The 23,904-nt window shown below is 36.6% G+C and overlaps 1 protein-coding gene across 5 annotated transcripts in view; it reads left to right on the forward strand.

Annotated features, from left to right (window-relative positions):
- The window catches only part of LOC129767523 (zwei Ig domain protein zig-8-like), a 275,193-nt gene that overhangs the window by 184,596 nt on the left and 66,693 nt on the right, over positions 1–23,904 (forward strand). For all 5 annotated transcript variants that reach the window (XM_055768513.1, XM_055768514.1, XM_055768517.1 and 2 more), the window contains 3 exons: positions 10,009–10,151; positions 18,366–18,443; positions 18,513–18,645. In XM_055768513.1, coding sequence (XP_055624488.1) covers positions 10,009–10,151; positions 18,366–18,443; positions 18,513–18,645 — 354 coding nt within the window. The remainder of the gene's footprint in view (positions 1–10,008; positions 10,152–18,365; positions 18,444–18,512; positions 18,646–23,904) is intronic.

A 23,904-nucleotide genomic window follows, 5' to 3' on the forward strand; every position in this document is an offset into this window, starting at 1 on the left:
TGCTTATAATTTTCAACAACTTTTCCAAATACATCATCATGGTAAAAATATATTTTTAGGAGTTACGTTGAAAATCATTTGAACACATGTGGGTTAATATAATATAAAACGTTGCGATATTAAAAAATGTTTTTTTTTATCTTAATACAAACTTTTAACATGTTATACATGTTGCGCCAACAGAACACAACATTTATAAAAGGAAAAAAATATAATTCTCTACAATTTGGTCAAATCATTCCTATATTTATCGGAGTTTAAGAGATACTCATAATAATACTAGAATTTTTAGCATTTATTTTTCATCAACATTTATTTTTGTCTACTAACAATTTTGTTGTATATAATTTAATTTTTTTTATTATTTTCTTATATTTCTATACACATTATGATAACTTGCTGCATTGTCGTTAGAGTACAACTTTGCTGCTACTTCATTCTCGGATACAGGTACAAAAGAATGATACTTTTGGGTACCTGGAATTCGTTTGGTGTTATCATACATGCTACTCAACTCTTCCACACCCTGATCATATTCTTCTTGTGACATATATGAAAATGACAATTTTGTAACAAAGTCTTCTTTTCGCTTGCTAGTCTAGTCAAATAACGTTTTTGCACTCGTAACCGGATGTTCATGCTGCCTAGCCAAACTAGCTCTTGTTGCCATCCATTTTAATGTACCACCAATTGCATCACAAGGTCCTTTGCCGTGTGATGTTGCAAAAAAATGCCATTCAGCGTCAATGTCGTATTTCGATTTAAACTGACATAAACTCGCAAATTTTGACGTAGAACTACGTCTTTCAGTAAAGGTGCCAAATCAGAAAACAGGTCACGTTTTTATGAAATAAAGTTAACATTAATAACTATTTTTGCCGCGAAAGGATTTTGGCGATTTGCATACTAAACGAATCGGAAATTCCGTAAGATTTGTTTAATATGCTATACATTAAAATTCCCTGGTTTGTAAATGGTTAAAATTCATGAAAACTTTTAGCGTTTTCATTTTCCCATACATTTGTTCTGTACATTTGTGTGCTTTCCCGAACAGAGCAGCCAGTAACGAGCAACTTATTGACGACCAACGGAGGGGAAGTCGTAGGATTTCAAGTCTCCGTGAACAAAGAAAAAGTAGAAGAATGAAGGGGAATTTTTGCTTAGAGTATAAACAGTGGATCTCGCTGAGGCAAACTTTCATTCGGCATCGGACTGTTGAGCAATCCAGTTCACTTTGCTTTCGCTGCGCTTCGATCTAAAATTGGACCCCACCAGTGGTAATCCAACTTGGATATCGTCGTGTGGTTTTTTCAGTTCGTTTTTGGCGTTATTCGTATCGTGTGTTTTTCTTTCCGCGTCATAAATTGGACACTTCGCGTAGTGTGTGATGAGCAAGAAGAAGAGGAAGGCAGGCTCGAGCCCTGCAAAAAAAACGAACGCATTGCCAGGGGCAATAAAATTTCGAGGTAAGCGTCATCTAATGATGGACGCGATGTTGGTGCAGTGAAAAGCGCTCGCACTGAACGAGCCTTCGCGAGTGTGACACCGCATCGAACAACAGCGAAGTAGGCGATTTCGGCGCGTCGGTCGAACATGTAAACGCCGTTACACAGGCAGCAACCAAATCAAGCTCTCCCCGCTGGTTTTGGAGGCGGTCGCTCTTGACAAACTCATCAGCGAATTCGCATCGAAGGGTGTTACAGCAGAGTACAAGCTGTGTGGCATAATTCAGTCTTTTTCCAAGCAGTTAACATTGTTTGTTTTCCGTCATCATAAGGGCTTCGTTGGTGCCTTTGAGGATGCATCAATGCATTAAACTGACGTTATGGCGAAGCAGACGTTAAGATTGTGCGCCGAAGCGTTATAGAATGATATCCGAAGATATAAACAAGCGATTTATATAAAATAACAGCGTAGTTCTACGTCAACAATGCGGTCGTATCTTGGACACAACCTCCTGTAATTTTTTTTCCTATTTTTATACTGGGATGCAGCACCATCCGATATGAGTTTTATTCTTTTTACCTGCATTTGTTGTTTCAAAAATGTTACCAATTTAGAAATAAATACTTGCACAGCTTTTGTGTCATGTCTTAAAACTTCAGATATAACTACAAAGCTTAAATTTGCCAGAGAACCTTTTTCGTCTCTATAATAAACTACGAATGGATGGATTGTTGCTTGATCATTGTTCCAGTGATGACTTGGAACTTCATCTTGAAGCACAAATGAATAATTTTCGGAAAAATCGCAAATCACAACAACCTCATTTTCTTGCAAATTAGCTTTATATTGTTAAGAAATGGGGACTGTTGTGTTTCAATGTAATCATGAGTAAGTAATTTTTCTATTTTTTCGCAAAAATACGATACAAATTCTTCCACCGGTTTTACAAGAGTTTCTATGTCTCATCGATCAGTAGAAATCCATTGTGCATAAGTGATTTCAATTAAATTGCGTTCCTGAAGCTCATCTAGAAACCAGCTTCCAAACTCGTCCATTGTTGGGCATTTTTGACATTCACGAAGGTAACAGTATTTTGATCTATTTGATATGTTACATAGTATTTTTTCCATACATTCTTTGCATTCAATGTTAAAGGAATATCTTTTGAGACTATGAAGCATAAGATTTACATTTTCATGGAATGTACAAACACAAACGTTATGATTTCCTGAACTACTCAGCAATTAGCAATTCTTCGGACGCATTGATGCAGAAGAGCTAAATCCAATTTTGCAATTTGAATTAAGTTCCTTAAATTTGTTGAAATTTTCCCGTAATGATGTTATTAATAACCTTTTTTGGATGTGTTGACGCTTCCCATCTTTGACTACAGAAACATAGTCTCTTTCTCCAGGTAATGATCGACTGATATGGTCGTCATTATAAAATTCCGAAACATGATTTTTAACATCTTCACTTAAACTTGCTATGTGGTGTCGACAATACACCTTTTTCATTTGCCAGTTTTTTGGCTGGAATTACCATATATTTATTAATGCCAAATTCTTCTTCCATTTTTTGCACAGACCAAGACTTAGGAAAAACTGTTAAAATTCTAACTTTTTCTGATCTTGTTGTCTCTGTGTGGTCAAATTTCTCTTTGAGCTGATTGATAATCTCATCAAACCCTTTTGCCTTTTGTTCAAAGTTCGACTCTTCGTCTTCTTCATGTGAAAAGGAAAATAGAATTCTTTTAATACCTTTAGAAATTTCTTTGAATTTTTGTTCGGGGTAACTAGCCTGTCCAAGTCTATTCGTCATTATTGGTGAAACGTTAAAACCGTCGATTCCCTTGTTGAATAGCTCAATGTTGTACGCTCGGGAATACTCTGGTATATTGTTTTGAGAATCTTGTGAAAATGCTGAAACGACTAAAACTATTGATGGAACTTCTCCTAAAGTATTTCCTACTGCTGTACTGATCTGCTCCTCAGTATTTCACTGCTATGGTTTGGAAGAGTATACAGATAAACGGCATGATCCGCAAATTTTTAAAGATGTATCTAAAAGGACATTGCATCCCATTGACTTAAGTTTCTCAATCATTAACACGGTTAAGAAACGTTTGTTGTTGTTTGTTGTGTTTGTTGTCTACGTCAAGAAATTTTGTTGTCCATTGTGGTATACTGTTAATCACTCTATAAGGAAAATTGTTCGACTGATGAACGATGTTTGAATATGAGTAACTTTATATACATTATAGAGGTACCTTAAAGGTACCTGACATTATATACCTACACAGAGGTAGCTTAGAGATACCTGACTTCAGGTATAATCTAGGAATAACGTAAACAAGTTAATTATATTTGTACCCATAACGTCCGGTTGAATCAACAAGGTGTATTTGTTGTTGGGATTTCAATTCTACTGTTCGTGTTTTGATTGTGTAACACGAATAATATGTTAAAAGTTTGTATTAAGATAAAAAAAGATTTTATAATATCGCTACGTTTTATGTTACACACATGTCTTCAGATGTTTTTCAACGTAACTCCTAAACATATACTTTTACCATAATGATGTATTTGGAAAAGTTGTTGGAAATTATAAGCAAATTCATAAAATTTCATGAACATGGCGGTATAGCACGACAAACATATTAAAAGGGAATATTTACTATAAAAAGACAATAAATTAGAAATATTTTTTAAAATATCTCGAGAATGGCTACATTTAGAAGGAGATTTATAATGAGCTTTTTTGTTTTAAATCACATCAGAAATCATAATTTGTGGCTAAAAATGATTGTTAACATACAAAAATTCGAAGTTTCGGAAATTCATAAAAATTCGATGTTCCACAAAGTTAGTCTAAAATAGTTTTACCATCTTGGACCCATTTTTTAAATTTTCTACATGACTTCTATTTAATATGAAAAATAAAAAAAAATAAAAAATATGTATTTTGGATATTGCAAATTAAAGTTTTTTTTTGTAAATAAAATTAGTACTCTAATTTTTTTTCTTAGTGTATATTTTTTTCATGTTTAGACATCAATACTCTATAACTCTTTCTAAGATACTATTTCGGTACTACTCATAGTTTTTTAGATATAAATTATCAAAGATTTCTCCTACTAAAATCGATACGCCCTTTTCAAAAGTTACGCTTGAGTCAAAAAATTCCCAATTGCTGTGGAGAACTCATATTTCCTCCAACCCAAACGGAATACAAACTTTCATTCGAATCAAAAATACATGTTTTTCAAATCAGCATTTTTTGGACGATTTCATTTGGAATTGCGCAATAATTAGTTTTAGTGGAAATGTGACGTAATTTATAGAAACTTCAATAATGTTTCTATGAATTGGGTCACATTTCCAGGATCAGGACTAGGTGTTTCAAGTATGAATCTGCCGTTCTACGCATAGTTGTCCCATGTTATTTTTTGACGATTTTCACTTTTCTTTATAAAACGTTGTACTTATGCATAATCTTACGGAAAAACACAAAAAAAAACATTAGTTTATTCCCAACTTTAAAAAAAACAACATCAAGCTCAATTGTCCCATGTTGATATTCTATTCATAACTGTCCCACCATGTATTTTTGTAGATCCATATCGAAAAAATCGGTTCAAGTGCAAGAATTTCATTTCACACTTTCAGCAGGGCTAATGCACTCATTTCTGGTTTGGAAGAACGAACTAATTCTCAAACAAATAAGAAAAACTTTAACAGAACACGTGTACACCTTGTTAGCGAATGCCTAATAACAATGAGATTTATATTCTGTGAAGGTGTTTCAGATCACTCATATAAACGATGCATAATCTTCCGGAAAAACACATAAAAAATTATTGTTTGTTCCCAGTATATCAAAAAACAACATCAATTTCAATCGTCCCATGTTGATATTCTAGGCATAACAGTCCCACCATGAATTTTTAAATCCATGATCAAGCTTGATTGATTCAGTGAGGGGATCTCATCACATTTCATTGAACAATAGTATAGTGCTTATAAACAATCCGGTGTATTGCTAAATTGAAATGTTTAAAGCTTTTGGTAGACAAATATGCGAGAAAACTTTGATTGCGTTTTTCTCAGTTGCTGATTTTGGAACATGGGACAGCTATGCGTAGAACGGCAGTGAAGTAACATTAAGTTATAATTTTGTTTCAAATTTTAACATTTTAATTCTGCCTTCGGATCTGCTGTTTTGGTAGAAAATTAGTTTATTCACACCACACCAGGTTAGTCTTCTAGTTCGGGAGAAGTAATTTTTGGAGTGCAGTCACAAAGATCGACGCAAAATTCCATCCATCAAACCGGATCGCTGATGCCACCAGCGAATGGAGAGCATAAATTTCATCTAATCATCGTAGACAAATTTATTTTTTTTCGATTACCATAGATCATAGTGAAATAACCATGCTATGGAACGGCAAGTCATTAGAAAATTTGCCTTTTGACAATCACAGTATCAATATCAGGTAGGATAAACGTTCGACTGAAAGTCATGACCGCCAATTGAATGCCCCCACCAGTGTTGCCACATTTTAATCTGTACCAGAGGGGTTAAAAATCTCACTCATCTGTACTTTTTCTTCCAAAAATCTGTACCGTCAAAAATATTCGTTGTAGAAAAAAATCCATTTTATTAGCATAAAAAATACTCATTCATTTAAAACAAATATCACATTTACATTTCATTCGTCATTCGTGTGTTTGATGATGCTTATACATAGTTTTTCTGAATCTAGATTGCACACTATCATTTATTAGCGATACTGTGGTGCAAAAGTAAGATACATGATCTTAATGTAATGTAAGCAATTTCACCCGCAGAAAAAATCTGTACCAATCTGTACTTTTTGATGAAAATCTGTACTCTGTCCGTACAGAATCTGTACCAAAAATAACGAAAAAATCTGTACTTTTACAGATAAATCTGTACGTGGGGCAGCACTGGTCCCCACAATTACATTAAATTGACCAAACAAGTGATCGACTGAAAATGTTTACGTAAATATAAGGGTAAATATAATAGATTTCGATAGTTTCATTCATTCACTAATGGAAATTCAAAGGCGCCATCTGTTATCGTTCGCGATTGCACGAAAAAAAACAATCTCGGAGGAAACCCAAAATCAATTTTTAGCGGGACGAAGTTTGCTGAGTCTGCTAGTTTGTTTTATATGAATGAAAGCACAAAGTAACTTGGTCCATTATAAAATGGCATCATTCCAATTGAACGTTGAACCTCTCGATTGGATTCTCTCCGAGCCAGCCAAATCATTCAAGGAAAATCGATCATTCGATAATCGAGCAATTAGCACCATTTATTTGTGTTCCATTTCAATTCAAAGTTTTATGTCTCTTTAAAAATACCTTTCAGTTACAAGATTGTTAGATGTTTTTTAAAATTTTTAATATCTTCTTTTGCAAATCCATCAAAACTTATTTCCACACCAAAACAAATTGTGGGCCCTATTCCAGAAAACGAGACGAGCAGACGAGCGCACGTCTCGTTTGTTTTCATATTCCAAAAGCCGAGCTAGTTTGTTTGATGTGTTTGTTCACCTTGTTGATTGAAAGCATCGGTATTATTCTGCTCCGTTTTTATCTTCAAAAATTGTTTCACGGCTAAACTAGTACTGCATAAGCAATGTATGTTTTCAACTGCAACCATCAAATTCAATTCAGTAATTGCAAGATTTTACAGATTTTCAAATGGACCTCTCCCAAACAACACAATCAAATGTAAACATTGAACTCATATCCAGGGATGCTAGATGACTGTTTTGAATATATGAACACGGCACGAAAAGGGTCTTCACATATTGAACGAAAATGAGCAATTCAAAACAACTACTTTATTGGAAATACGTATATATAAATTTAAAACATTTCTTGATAAATCGTTCATTAGGTGAACAAACATTGCCCCCAATAAATCCATAATAACAAAACGTCTGAGTGATAAAACCATATGCTAGAGGAAAAATATTAATGAAACCAAAAGATATATGAAACTTATTCCTTTTTGTTATTTTTTTTTTTAAATATTTTGGCACTGAGAAAAGAGTATCGATTGATCAATTCAAAACAGTTTGTTATTTTTCTCAAAACAAAAACATGTCTTTTCATCTGACATCACTGATCATACCGAGAAAAACTGACTGAAGTCTCTCCAGTCTACCAAATAAAACATTTCAATGAAACTCGTGTACTGGAATGGGATATTTTGCTCGTCTCGACAGTGACTGAAGCCGAGACGAGACGAGACGAATTGCTCGTCTCGTTTTCTGGAATAGGGGCCTATGTAACAAATAACATTTTCTTACTTCTTGGCTCTGAATAATCAGTTGCATAAAAAAAAACCCAAAAAAAATCCCAATAAAAAATACTATTTTAAATGATTGTGTATTTTTGGTGAAAGGAGACTAACACCCCTCGCAGATGATTTGTTGGTCTCCTTTAAAGTGCACCACAAGTTTCACGCCGGTGTTTTTTTCTCCGGTCCTCAACGCCACAAAAAAGTATAAATTTAATTGAAACGTTCACGCAGAGCTCCACATGGTCTCATTCGCTCAACCTGCTCATGACACAATCAATCTGGACAACCAAGTGGGCATAAGAAAATGGGCGAAGGTAACCTCTGGAAAAAAAGTCACAGGAGGGTGACTACGGAATCCTACGACCGCATAGCTGACGTAGGATTCCGTTAGGCTATCTGTTGTTATGGATATGTTTGAAGAATTACATTGTTAAACTCTTCAATAATGATTTGGTGGCCCGGAAAAGGGCCGTTTCGTCTGGTTGTTAGGTATTGCTTGTTCGCTCGTGATGAGTGATGATGATAGAAGGATGGTGATTGGTGCGTATCACGATAGAAGATGGCAAAATGGAATGGGTTATGATGAAAGCCGCCCTCTGTTGCTCTGAACGAGATGGCTCCTGTGTTATGCTTGGATGAAATGAAAAAAAAACTCATCAAAGTAATATAAGATAATTATAATTATCGAACAAAATTATCAATTGTTCTCACCAGAAAAAAGATTTACTTTATTATAGAGAAAATATATTTGAAATGGGGAAGGTAATTTCATTTATAATTTTTACTTTCTGAGTGTTTATTCAATCCATTTATTCAATCCAATCCAACGGAACACGGAACTCCTTCATTTTTCCAATTTTTCTCGTCGCATGAACTTTTCTTGGGAGAGAAAAAATTGTTTCATATTTCAAGTCATTTATACGCAACCACTACCATATACAATTTTACACTTACACTTGTGCTAAAAGTTTTATAATGCATGATCGGTCATTGATATGAAATTTCACGAAGCAACCAACATTAAAGTTCCAAATTAAAACATAATTATTCAATTCAACAACATCGATTCTTATTGGAACGAAAATAAGAAAAAAAAACTCGTTCATCGCTGCCAACTTATTCGCCAACATGTATGCAATCAGCAATGCCCATGCTAGTCACAATGAGCACTATCCATTTGTGCGCGTCATTCGTTAAACTATCGACCACCAGGGTATTTATTTGCTGATTTTCCCCCAGGTACATTGAATTAGAAATCTCTGTTAGGGAATACATGTCGATGGAAACTAAAGCTTCCTCTGCTTTCATGTACTTGCAATGCCGATTTCCCCCGGGCAGCTTGGTTTCGATATCTCTGTTAGGGAACACACTTCGGTGGGAACAAAAGTTCCCTTTACATTGATGTATTTGCAATGCCAATTTCTCCGTATCTTCAATTTCGACCAATCAGAACGAGGTATTTCCGTTTGAAGATTTTTCGATTGTTTGATAGTTAGTTTCATATGATATGTTATTTTATCCATTGTGATGAATTGTTATGGAATGCTCAGATCGATTGATGAAAATATCTCGTGAATCCATCAAGAAATAACTGAACAATAATTGTAAGTACATGAGCCGCCGCATGTGTCGTCAATTTCGACCAATCAGAAGTGGGTATTTCCGTTAGGATAGGGGTTGAGATTTTTCAATTGTTCGATAGTTAGTTTAATGAAATATATTATTTTATTCAATGTAAAAAATTGTTATGAAGTGCCGAAATTGATTGACGCAAAAATCTCATCAATCCATCATGAAATGACTGAGCAATAAGCATTTGAAATTGGACAATTTTCACAATGTGCTCGATTTTCGATTTTCAATTTGTACCCCCATATGTTCCCGAAAGACGTAATCCTACGTCAAAAACCGAAGCGTCAGACTGAACTGAGGAAACAAACCGTATGACCATCAGATAATAACGGGCACAAAGGGGTAACAGACACAACGAACCGTAAGAGTAAACGTCTCCTCCAGCATCCTGTCGCACCCTTATTCCTGAGCCACGGCTCTTCCGAACGTAATGAATTTTCCCCGGCAAACGGAAGAAGAAGAATTAGGATTCCGTCTTTCCTTTCATGTTTTATTTCTGTCAACCCGAGTGGAAAGTTTCAACATTTGCTGCTATCTCTCTCTGAAACGTTCTTGTTATTGCTGTTCTCTCATCTTTCCTCTTTCCAGCTTCCCTGAGCTCGATGATGGCCACGGAGGAATCGGTCGGCCTGCAGCCCTACTTTGATTTTGATGTACAGCGAAATATCACCGTCACCGTGGGTCAAACGGGCTTCCTGCACTGCCGGGTGGAGCGGCTCGGGGACAAAGACGTAAGTACCACATTTGAGCGGAAAAGGCCGAGCACAGAACAGCGCCAACGCCAACGCCCGGGTCCTTAGCGCCCCTTGTGGTCTCTGTGTTCGTTTGATGAGGCGCTATTCTGTGGCTGGCAGGAAAAGCTTTTCAAAGTTTGCGGTCGTGTCCAGGCGAGCCGTGACAATCGGGTGTGGCCTTGGGATATGAGAAGGATTTTTTCACGCTCTCTCTCACTCTGTGTCTGCCTGCTTTCGGTTGGACACCTGTCAATTATCAAGATTGAAGTCGGTGGAAACTTGTGTTGATGGAGAGGTAGTGCTTCTGCCGCTTTTTTTTTCGCAATCTCAACGTTCATCTCACTATTGCTTGGAACATATTGCTGGGATGATTTGCTGTTCCTTGATCGTTGAATTCAAATGGCTTATCTTGGGATATTTTTGACGGAAGGAAACATCAATGCTCCAAGAATAATTATTCATACCGCAACGAATTCACGAAAGCAACAAAAAAAAACATTCATCAGAAAACAAAAGTAAAATGAAAAGAAATGTAACATACATTATGATCTCAAAGGTGCATTATCTCTGAGCGCTTGTGAATCATAATTGATTTTGGAAGAATTGAATCTAAATATACACTCTGCAATCGAATGTTAACTTCGTGCGATGTCCCGATCATGGGGCAAAAACAAGCCAATCGGATTATCAAATGGAACACTTCGCTGGAACTCGCAGAATAACTTTTCTTGAAAATTGATAAACATAAATAATTTCCATGTATTTGCTTACTTGCTTCCCCTTGCTCTCCTCCCCTCTCTCTCTCTAGCAAGATCTTTTCCGTTTCGATAAATAAAAACGAATTTATTCTCGGGCGCTGTATTGGCTGTGTTTGGATAAAATATTCATATCGAGAAACTTCGACGTCCTCTCCTTGGTGCCGAGGTGGAACGGAGACGACGTCGCAGCATCTCTCGAGTTGTTGCAAAGTATAAGTAGACGCTTGCATGTGCTGCTGTACACACCCCGAACATCGCGGGTGACTTACAAGGGGATGTTATTTCTATTGATTGATTATTTGAATCACTTCAACAGTCCCATTCTCGTTTGGGGACCTGTTTGGGAACCTGGAAAGCCACTGCAGATAGGGTGGAATTTTACCTATTTTTCAGTGCGTGTGCAATTGCGACGCAACATTTTGAGTGCACGTGCTTAATGGTTTTATAATGTTCCGGCTATCATGCGCCGACAGTGGAGTCCCGGAGCGTAAGTATGTACTGTTTTTCTTTTCCACGAAAATGTTTCTCATCGCTCCGTTACGGCGAAAATACGAGGTTTATGATTCAAGTTGGTTGGAAATGGGAACGGCAACCGGTGACCTTCTCTACCAATGTTCATAATTTGTATGCTAGAAGTAAACACAAACTTGATTACGATTTAATATGGTTAGATCAGTAAATTAGTTTTAGTTAGGTCAGCAATGAAATCTTCTTGAAAATGAGTAAATCAATGGTCCTTGTTGGACAAGGTACAAAGAACATAATAAAGAACTCAGAAACGTACTTTATAGTACTATATTGTGTTGCTGTTTGGGTGAGGTTAATGAATAAATTCAACTAGAAGACGAAGCCAGCCTTTCTCATGATGTTTCCCTTCGTACTTTTGATTAAAGCTTGATTCATTTAAAATCCGGAATCAAAACATCAGTTGTGAAGAAAAATTCAAAAGTTATTTTTTCTGAAAGAACACAATAAATTATCCGTATTTTGATACTAGAACATGTTTTGTACCTTTAACCAAACCAGAAACCGTTCTAGTATCAAAATACGGATAATTTATTATGTTCTTTCAGATAAAAAAATATTCAAAAAATTACACCTTTAAACTTTGTGTCTACAGGGCAATGTTTTTCGAACAACAACTTTTTCATGTTTTCTTTGAAAAAAATACAACTTATCCTAATTTTTTTGAAAGTCATGATACCGATATAGTGTATTCGACAAAGTTTTAGATCTTGTTGAAATATAAACTTTTGTCGAAGACATCAACTTTCTATCTTTTATAGTTTTTGGAATATAAGTCAAGTTAAGAGTTTAAAATCTCAACCGATTAGTCCTAATCAAAATGACGTAAGTAATACCTACGTTGAAACGGCAAAAGTTCGTCTGGGAACTTTAGTTTCATTCAAAAAGAAGAAGAAAAAGAAAAAGAAAAAGAAGAAGAAGCTTCACATCGAGAAAAACTATGTATATGGATGTTGGCTGCTTGTTGACTAAAGCATGACTAAAATAGAATTGGGAATTAAATTTGTTCTATCCTCGTCCAGTCATTATTTCTCCTCTGCTTCGCTTTCGCGCGTCACTGCAAGCTCTGCACTATGTTTGCTCTGTGCATATTCTGAGAATGCATTCTGAGGCAAACTACTTTTTATGCGGTAGAAAAACATAAACTGAAGGTTAGCCGGAACGAACGCTTCTATTTATTGTATGGCTTATTCACCTATTTCCCTTGGATAGAACAGGTCTTCGTAGCTATAACGGTTGCGCGTCCGATCATTGAGAGAACGACCGTAGGTTTCAATATCAAGTCGCTCCTTTTTTTTGGTTTTCTAATAGTCCTTTTCAAGGCTAGAAGCGAATGGTTTTTGTGGTTTAAAGCCTCTATAATAGCAATCAATCAATAAACCCTTCAATAGAATAATGCACAAGTGTTAGCTACACCCAAACTAGCGTTGGCGAAAAACATTTCAGCGTGATACTGTTACACCTGATCATAAAATGAAGTTGGAAAGTGTTTTCTAAGAGGACAAAGAAGAACATGAACGAGAATATATTTTTCTCTGTCTGGGTCGTGTATTTGGAAAACTTAACGAAAGTCTTTCATATGCTTTCATTCAAACATGTCTCCTGTTTCGCTCGCTCATATTGGCTCTAGCATATATAATATACAAATGATATACACTTGGGTGGCAATGGATGTATGGAAAAAATCATCATCGAATTCCAAAAACCGACCATGTACAATTTGTTTATTGCCCCCAAAATGTCCTATGCAAAGTTTCAGATCAATCGGACATGATTTAGGGGTGCCTCAAAGCACTTAAAGTTTTGATTTTTTGATCCTCGAAAATCTTCCAAGGGGGAAGTAAAGGAAACTTGGAAAATCGAAATTGGTTTTCGATGCCAAATGACTTCAAAATTCTTGAAACGTCGAGATCTGGTGTCATCTCTAAAAAAAATTGCCGGAAACCGACCTTTTGGGACTTAGCCTGAGAGGCAATGAAGGTACGGAAAAAAATAATTATAGAACTTAAAGAACCGACCATGTTCATTTTGTTTATTGGCCCAACAGAATGACATGTACAAAAAATGACCTTTTTTTTATTTTTCAATAGGGTGTCCTTTTCCATTTTTGACCGGTCGGAAAAATCCATTTTTTCGTATTTTTGCAAAAAATGACTTTTTCAAAAATTCATAAGTTTCGAACCACTGGACCGATTCAGATGTTCGACATATCAAATAACTAGTCTTCTTTTGTAAAAATACTACAGAAAATTTGAATTATGTTTTCATTTTTATTGATTGAATTCGTTTTTTATAGTTTTCATGGTCTCGGGAATAAGGGCGCTATATGTTTTTATATTTTTTATGAAAGGCTGAGGATTTTTCACATAACATATCTCGAAATCAGGGAGGCGTTTTTTTCGTTTTTGAGTTATGATTTTTCAAAGTTACCCGATGGTCCAAAACACAATTTTTCTCTTTTTCCCAAAAATGACTTTTTTAACAAATTTATTACTTTTGAACTACAGGACCGATTCAGTTGATCGACATATTAAATTAAAGCCTACTAGTTAGCCTTTTTTGAAAAAATAACACAGTTGCCAATTAATTGGATTATAGTCTAACAAATATAATCAATAATAACGACAACACAAATCATATTTTATGCAACTGTAGCAATTTTCCAAAAAAGACCATCTAATGGCTTTAATTTTTAGTATATCGATCATCTGAATTGGTCTAGTAGATCAAAAGTTATGATTTTTTGTAGTGGAAAAAATGGGAAAAAAAGGTTTTTCGGACCATCGGTTAACTTCGAAAAATCATTAAAAACGAAAAAAACGCCTCCCTGGATTCGAGATATGTTATGTGAAAAATCCTCAGCTTTCCAGAAAAAATATAAAAAAATATGGCGCCTTTGGTCCCGAGACCATGAAAACTATAAAAAAATTATTGATAGAACATATCAGGAACCACTATGCAAGCGTTTGCGTTCCCATGCAGCAACTTTTAATTTCGTCCGATTTAGGGATTAAAAGCCAGCCCGTCTGGCAACACTGATTTTTCGCCCCATATGTATATTTATATTTTCTGTAAAGTTGACATATCAATTTGCAAAACACATTCAAGTGGATAGGATGTGTTATTTAAAAGGTGGGAAAAAAACAGTGGAAAAAGGAAAGTTGAGTGGTAGAGTTAAAAAGAAAATAGTGAGAAAGAACGTGTCACAACGTAGGAGCAGGTTTCAACAGTCTTTTTTTGTTAAAAATGCGAAAAAATGGATTTTTAGGACCACCCTAAAATGAAAATGGTCACCCTAACAAAAAAAAAAAAAAAAAAATAGGGGCCTAATAATTTGTGACAAAGAACAAAACCACCACTTGTGACGAAAATCTGAGAACCACTATATCGGTTTGGCATGGAATGGCTGATAAAGTAATAAAAAGCGAATCGATCTTTGAATTTTTTTACCGGGAGAGAGCTTATGTGCAGAGTCGCCAAATATAATTTTCAAAAATCATTAAGAATAAAAATAAAAATCAGGACTAATCAGGATAGCTCATATTGGATTTTCCGGAAAGTTTATTGTCGATATTCGGGCAAACAAAAGCATCATTTCTATAATTCGCTCTATAATCTTTCCCCATTTTTTCGCAGCACAAAAAAGTGACGGCACGAATTTTCCAAACAACTTTCTATATTTTCTTCAATAAATAAAACACTTTTTGATGACAAATACATTTTGTATAAAAAATATGCTTACATGTTCTTATTTCTAAAAGTATTATATATTAATTTGTTGTTACGTTCCTAATCTATACTTGATCAAACTGTAGAAAAAGATCTCGTAACACTATTTTCAATGTACAATATTCAATTCACGTTGCAACGGCACTGAACTTCGAGTGCTGTCATTGTGAAGCGAAAATCATAATGGATTTCGAGTTGGAATAAACGCTCTTTTTCAAATAAAAATTATGAATGAAAATTTACTTTCGCGTATCAAATATGTACTCTATGTAATAGAGGAACACTAGGGTGCCAAAGAAAATGGTCATCTCGAATTTCAAAAAGATACCCCATAAAAAATGTTCACCGCGTCGAAAAAACACCGTATGCAAAATATCAGCTCAATCGGACTTAAGGGAGAGTGGCGCAAAGCGGTCAAAGTTTGAGTTTTTTGAAAATCGAAAGATCACCCAAGGGGGGAGTAAAGGAAATCGGGGTTTTCGAATTTTTTTTTTTTATGCCAAATATCTTAAAATTGGATAAAACGTCGAGATCTAGTGTCACCTCGAAAAATTTTTTTTTGTCATAAATCGGCATTCTAAGACTTATTTTTTTCGGAATAGGAAACGACAAGTATGGTTTTGAGTGCCGATAAAAATAGTTATCTCGATTTCAACTTGCCACGAAATGTTGAATGATAATATACCCTATGTAAAATATTAGCTCATTCGAACTTCATTTACCGGTGTCACAAACATTTTTAAGTTTTTTTTTATAAAACGAAAAATCACCGAAAATCAAGGTTTTTTAAAAAAAAGTTTGACGCCAAATGTCTTAAAATTGCATTAATCGTCGAGATTTACAGTTCAAACATTTTTCGTAGAGTGACCTCTCTAAAGGGTGTGTCACATCAAATTGCATCACGGAAAAAACGCTGTAGAAATTCGCCCAGTAGACCGATCCTTTTGAAAATTTTAGACAGTAAAATAAAAACTATTAAACAACTTTTGGCATTTTCTTTTTATTCATACTTCGAGCCCAAACCCGTATGCTTGTACCTTCCTCTCTACCCCGTCCATAAGGTTCTGTACAACGTCAGGTTGTAGTTTTTTTTGAACAGATATCCATTTTCTCTTGAAGTCCGCCTCCGATTTGACAACTTTTGGGTTCTTCTGGAGGGCCTGCTTCATAATCGCCCAATATTTCCCTATTGGGCGGGTTCATTTCCTTTGGCACGAAAGTGACCCCGTTGGCTTCGTACCACTCCAACACGTCCTTTGAATAGGGGCACGAAGCGAGATCCGGCCAGAAGATGGTCGGGCCTTCGTGCTGCTTCAATAGTGGTAGTAAGCGCTTCTGTAGGCACTCCTTAAGTTAAACCTGCCCGTTTACCGTGCCGGTCATCTCGAAGGGGCGCTCCGCTTTCCGCAAGAGCAGATCGCTTGCCACACCATGTACTTTTTGGCAAACTTGGATAGTTTCGGCTTGCGAATCTCCTCCGGAACGCTGAATTTGTCCTCTGCGGAAAAGAACAACAGGCCCGGCAGCTGACGAAAGTCCGCTTTGACGTAGGTTTCGTCGTCCATTACCAGGCAATGCGGCTTCGTCAGCATTTCGGTGTACAGCTTCCGGGCTCGCGTCTTCCCCACCATGTTTTGCCTTTCGTCGCGGTTAGGAGCCTTCTGAACCTTGTATGTACGCAAGCCCTCCCGCTGCTTGGTCCGCTGGACGAATGAACTTGACAAATTCAGCTTATTGGCGACATCCCGGACCGAACTTCTCGGATCACGTCTAAACTGCTTAACTACGCGCTTGTGATCTTTTTCACTGACGGAGCATCCATTTTTGCCGTTCTTCACCTTCCGGTCGATAGTTAGGTTCTCGAAGTATCGTTTTAGTACTCTGCTGACCGTGGATTGGACGATTCCCAGCATCTTACCGATGTCCCGATGTGACAATTCCGGATTCTCGAAATGAGTGCACAGGATTAATTCACGACGCTCTTTTTCGTTCGACGACATTTTTCCAAATTTACGAAAAATTGACAGTGAAGCATGGCCAACGTGATCTATACACTCGTATCTGATTTTAAAGCGAAAGTTGAAGATATAATTCCTAAAAATTAAATTTCTACAGCGTTTTTTCCGTGATGCAATTTGATGTGACACACCCTTTATATACAAATCAAAATTGTGATCCTACGTCATATTTTTTTTATTTTCTTCCAATTTCTAGACTTAAATACTGCCTTATATAAAAGTAGGGACTACGTGTTTTAAGCATTCAATAAACATCAAGTAATCATTTTAGTTCTAAATATAACAATTTGAAACTGCCTTTGGGACTTCTGACAGAGTATTCTTTTGTCACGAAAACTCTAAGCTTTAACAAACATTGATTTTTCATATTGTCGAGCAATAAATACGAGATTTTTTCAAATTTTATCCAAATAAAACGGTATTTTCTAGAGGTTCAAGAAGAATATATCCTCCAGTATTGTTTTACAGTAATGTTCGAGTGGTGGGAAACGTTATTTTGATCTGCTCGAATGGTTAACTAATGGTTTATTTCGATATTTTATGAACTACATATAAATGCTACACGAAGCTACGAAGTAAATCCTATGTAAAAAATGATTTTAGATAAATCAAAGCCTAACTTTTTAAAATAAAACGATATTTCAGAATCCAGTTTTCTTCCAGTTTTTTAAAAAATATTATTGGCAGCCCTGGTGATAAATACACTCTCCAATGCAATGACCTAATTTCAACAACATTGTACGACCGTAATGTTGAAATTATTGTTTGCTTTTTTCCTTTACCTACCACTACATGAAAAAAGCGGGGAGTAATATACCTGGTATTCTATTTACGTTACGAAAGAGCAACGAATTCAGTTCGGGGGGAGTCACTTCAATTTGCGGCGAAGTCCATTTGACGGCGAAGAATGTAATGAGCCCGAAGCGTCGTAGAGGGAGAGAGCAACTAAACATCCGAATGACTGTTGAAACATGTTGACGGAGAAACTGCTGGAAGAAGTAAAAACTCATTTCCAATTGAATGCGAAGGCGGATTTCTTCTCACTCCCCTGACCAACCTCAGTTCAATATCGCTTTGCCGCGCCCTGCATGGGATCCTGTCGAGTACATTCAATTGACGCTTACAATACTGCCGGCACATTCACCTACTCAGGTCATTTCTCTCCATTCTATTCATTCCAGGTTGCATGGATAAGGAAGCGGGATCTTCATATCCTAACGACTGGCTCGTCAACGTACACCTCGGACCAGCGATTTCAGGTATGATACGACTTTTGTTCGCGTGAAACCGGTCACTTAAAAATTACCGCTCTGTGGTTTATTCTTCAGGTGATTCGACCAGAAAACTCCATCAATTGGACGCTGCAGATCAAGTACCCCCAGGTGAGGGACTCGGGTGTGTACGAGTGCCAGATCAACACGGAGCCGAAAATGTCATTGTCCTACGTGTTGAACGTGATTGGTAAGTGAATGGTTTATATGTATTTATAATTGAACCGTCAACGACTTTAGAATGATGGTGATGAATTTGTGAAGAATGGATTCGTTCAAAGTGTCCATTTTATTTGATTGTTTATGTCCACACAAAGGTCATGGATCATGGAAACGAGAATCGTTCAGAAGTATTCTTGGAAAGCTTTCTTCTTTAAGTAAGGTTAAAAAAAAAGATGAGATGACTCACTGCGCCAATATGATAGGAAAGTCTTTCCTCACGCGCTCCATAGCCAATACACGAGCCTACCAGACTTCGAATTGTGATAAATCGCGATGAATGATAATGTGTAATTCCAAATAAAAATGAACTAAAATGCCGATTTTAAAAACGTGTATTTTTGATTTGAACGAAAGTTCGTTTGTATTCGTTTGGGTTGGAGGAAATATGGGTTTTCCACAGCATTTGGGAATCTTTTTGATTCAAGTGTAGCTTTTGAAAAGGGCGTATCGATTTTAGTAAGAGAAATCATTGATAATTTATATCTAAAAAACTATGAGTCATACCGAAATAGTATCTTAGAAAGAGATACCGAGTATTGATGTTAAAACGTTAAAAAAAATATACACTGAGAAAAAATAGTACTCTATTTTATTTACAAAAAAAAATTTAATTTGCAATATCTAAAATACATATTTTTTTATTTTTTTTTAAATTTTCATATAAATTAAAAATCATATAGAAAACATAAAAAATGAGTCCTAGATGGTAAAACTATTTTTGACGATCTTTGTGGAACATCGAATCTTTATGAATTTTCAGAACTTCGCATTTTTGTATGTTAATAATCATACCATACAAATTCTGCCATACAAATAAAACACAAATTTCTGCATTACTCGGGAATTAATCAAGCAAATGAAACCAAATTAGGCATATTGAGGTTTTAGGGTACAATAAATGTTTTATGGTGGTTACACTCTCCACCTCCCTCTCTATGGGGGGGCTGCCATACAAATAAAACACAAATTTCTGCATTACTCGAGAAATAATCAAGCAAATGAAACCAAATTTGGCGGGTGGAGATTTTAGGGTGCAATAAATGTTTTTACGGTGGTTAGATACTCCTCCCTCTTCTCTAAGGAGAGGCTGCCATACAAATGAAACATAATTTTTTGTATTACTCGAGAATTAATCAAGCAAATGAACCCAAATTGGGCATATTGAGGGTTTAGGGTGCAATAAATGTTTCTATGATGGTTAGACTCTCCACGGCCCTCTCTAAGGGGGGCTGCCATACAAATGAAACACAAATTTCTGAATTACTCGAGAATTAATCAAGTAAACGAAACCAAATTTGGCATGTGGAGGTTTTGGGATGCAATAAATAATTCTATGGTGGACAGACACTTCTCCCGCTCTCTAAGGGTGAGCTGTCATATAAATAAAATACAAATTTCTGCATAACTCGAAAACTAATCAAGCAGAATTTGGGATGTGAGGGTTTTTGGGTATGAGAAATGTTTCTATGATGGTATGACATCTTTCCCTCCTCTGGAATGGAGGAGGGGTCCCATAAAAATATAACACATATTTCTAACAAAAATATTCCAACCAAACATGACAATTGAAAATTTTCGGAAAACTCTGAAGGAAAAAGGGAAAATTCGGAAAATTAAATTGCCATATGTTCTACAATTACATAGTGACAAGTGCTGTTAGTCCATATGATGTTTGCGCTAGCGAAATTGATCTTTGTTCGAAACTGGAAATGGATTTTAATGTGATGAAACGCACTCTTAAATCTTCTTCTATCTAAACAAAAAAAAAGGATCGCCGGATGTGTTGGTATGAGCAGAGCTCGAGGAAGGAATTGTCCGATTTAGAGCTGTCTTTATTCAATCATATTTTTTGTATAAAACATTTATTCCATGTAACGGAGAAACATGTTATTTGCAAGTGGTTGAAAAATCTTGAAAGAGAATTGGGTCTGAAAATAATCTGATATTACAATGATGAGTTTTGTTAGAAATACCAGGAATTTTATAGTGAAAAGTAAATTTAACGGAGACGAATAGAAGATCAATCAATGAACAGTTCTGTGATTGGACCCATGAACTTGCTCATAGTAAGAAAACTGAATGTTTGTGAATGTTTGAAGGTATTGATATTAAAAAAACAAATTTTGGGCGGGACGAAGTTTGCCGGGTCAGCTAGTTATAGATAAATTTTCGGTGGAAATGCAAGGAAATTTAAAGAAAAAAAAGTTAAGTTTAGGTCAGGACTATGTCTTCTAAGTATTCAAACGCCAAGCACCACCATCGCTCATTTTATATAGCCATATAGTTAACGTTGTAGCGACCGCCTATATTTATTTACAATCTCTTTTTGTCCCCCTCCTTCACCTTGTCCATACGTTTCGCCCGTACCCTTGGTTGCTTGTAATGAATAACTGTTTGCTGCGGGAGCGCAGACAAAATGTATGGGAAAGTAGGGAGTTCTTTCTTCCAATTTTTTCATCAATTTGAACTTTATATGAGCTGAAAACCGTATTGTGTAGCATATAAACAATTGCTGAGGATATTTCCTATCAATGTGTGTATTTGGAACCAAAATCCATTCCTTAAATGAGGAGGTATTAGCGTTCAAAAACTGAACACTTTTTCACACTGAAATATTGAAATGAGCCCTATATTGAACGGTTAGACATAGTTTGCCGGGTCAGCTAGTTTAAAATGTAAAAACTATAAACTATAAAAAAGACAATAAATTAGAAATATTTTTGAAATATCTGGAGAATGGCTGCATTTAGAAGAAGATTGATAAAGAGCATTTTTTGTTTTAGATCACATCAGGATTCATAATTTGTGGCTAGAAATGATTGTTAACATACAATAATTCGAAGTTTCGGAAATTCATAAGAAAAATCGATGTTCCACAAAGTTTGTGAAAAATAGTAATTTCTACATGACTTCAATTTTATATAAAAAAAAATGTGTATTTTAGATATTGCAAATTAAAGTTTTTTTTTTTTTGCAAATATAAAAAAGGTACTATTTTTTTTCTCTGTGTATATTTTTTCAGGTTTGGACATCAATACTCTATAACTATTTCTAAGACACTATATCGGTAGGACTCATAGTTTTTGAGATATAAATTATCAATGATATCTCTTACTAAAACCGATAGGCCCCTTTCAAAAGTTACATTTGTATCAAAAAAAATCCCAAATGTTGTGGAAAACTCATATTTCCGTTTGTATTCGCAAACGGAATACAAACTTTCATTCGAATCAAAAATACTTATGTTTTGTCATTTATCGATTTCATTTGGAATTGCTCTTATCGAGACAGTTTGAGGATTATGTTAGCTGCATTTCCAAAAATATGAAATGAAAAGTTTGATAATAAACCAAGTTTCACAGTTGTTTCAGAAAACGCAGAGAGAACGCGCAACCAAAATATATCTAAAATTAAGAAAGTGAAATAGAAAAAAAAATCATTCATTCCATGATGAGTATAAACAAAGTAGAATGGTCCACCCAAAATTATTTATTAACCGGTACCAGTAGCCGGAAAATGGAAAATGAACCGGTGTGGAAGATCGTGAAACGCTCAGTGAATTCAATAAAGAGTCGGTCCAAAAAAAAACCTGGCCGGCCACTATGTACCAGAAGTATGCTTTCTGTTCACGATAGCCTCTGGTTTTGCTGTTTCCGGAACCGCTGGAAGTCGAGCGGTGGCGATAGTAAAGGGTGTGTCACATCAAATTGCATCACGGAAAAAACGCTGTAGAAATTTAATTTTTAGAAATTATATCTTCAGCTTCCGCTTATAATCAGATAAGAGTGTATAGATCACGTTGGCCATGCTTCACTGTCAATTTTTCGTAAATTTGGAAAAATGTCGTCGAACGAAAAAGAGCGTCGTGAATTAATCCTGTGCACTCATCTGAGAATCCGGAGTTGTCACATCGGGACATCGGTAAGATGCTGGGAATCGTCCAATTCACGGTCAGCAGAGTACTAAAACGATACTTCGAGAACCTAACCATCGACCGGAAGGTGAAGAACGGCAAAAATGGATGCACCGTCAGTGAAAAAGATCACAAGCGCGTAGTTAAGCAGTTTAGACGTGATCCGAGAAGTTCGGTCCGGGATGTCGCCAATAAGCTGAATTTGTCAAGTTCATTCGTCCAGCGGACCAAGATGCGGGAGGGCCTGCGTACATACAAGGTTCAGAAGGTTCCTAACCGCGACGAAAGGCAAAACATGGTGGGGAAGACGCGAGCCCGGAAGATGTACACCGAAATGCTGACGAAGCCGCATTGCCTGGTAATGGACGACGAAACCTACGTCAAAGCGGACTTTCGTCAGCTGCCGGGCCTGTTGTTCTTCTCCGCAGAGGACAAATTCAGATTCGCAAGCAGAAACTATCCAAGTTTGCCAAAAAGTACATGGTGTGGCAAGCGATCTGCTCTTGCGGAAAGCGGAGCGCCCCCTTCGTGATGACCGGCACGGTAAACGGGCAGGTTTACCTTAAGGAGTGCCTATAGAAGCGCTTACTACCACTATTGTGGTAGTGTTCGGTTGGGTTTTCTGGTCATCAAGACCAGAAAATACATTCCCAAACCAACACAGTGTTTTAAGTGCTACCAATTTGGTCATATTTCCGTTAAGTGCGGGAAATCAGTGGCGGTGTGCTGGAGATGCTCGCAAGAGCACCCAGACATAGATAAGTGCGGCAATGAACTGTTCTGCAGGAATTGCAGGAGCAACGGCCACTGCTTAAACAGCAGGAGTTGCCCTGTTTTTCTAAAAGAACAAAATATCATCAGGACAAAGATGAATGCTAACGTTTCCTTTGCAGAAGCAAGGAAACTCGAGACGGCCAAAACGGCGGCAACGTCGTATGCGGCTGTCTTAAAGTCCTCGAAGATAGCTGACTCTGCGCCAAGTGCCACTCCTAAGAGTGCCAGCACCAATAGCGCACCAACGTGTTTGTCCCCCGATAAGGCTCTTATCGGGGAATTGAAAAAGAGGATCTCAGAGCTGGAGAAGATCGTAAACGAGCTAACCAGCAAACTATCTGAGGGTAGTAGCACTCCCAAAGGGGGAGCTACTAGTTTGAGTAAGAGGCCCGGTGCAGGTCTCACCTCAAATCCTCGTAAGCCCACTCCTCCCAAGGTACCTTCTGCAAAGAAGGGGGCTACCACGAGATCGGCAGCTGGGAAACCCACATCGACTGCGGCACCCGCCGCTAAGGTTGGGGGTTCCAGCGCCGTCTCTAA

The sequence above is a fragment of the Toxorhynchites rutilus genome, chromosome 2 (assembly GCF_029784135.1).
Source record: "Toxorhynchites rutilus septentrionalis strain SRP chromosome 2, ASM2978413v1, whole genome shotgun sequence".
Classification (NCBI taxonomy): Eukaryota; Metazoa; Arthropoda; class Insecta; order Diptera; family Culicidae; genus Toxorhynchites; species Toxorhynchites rutilus.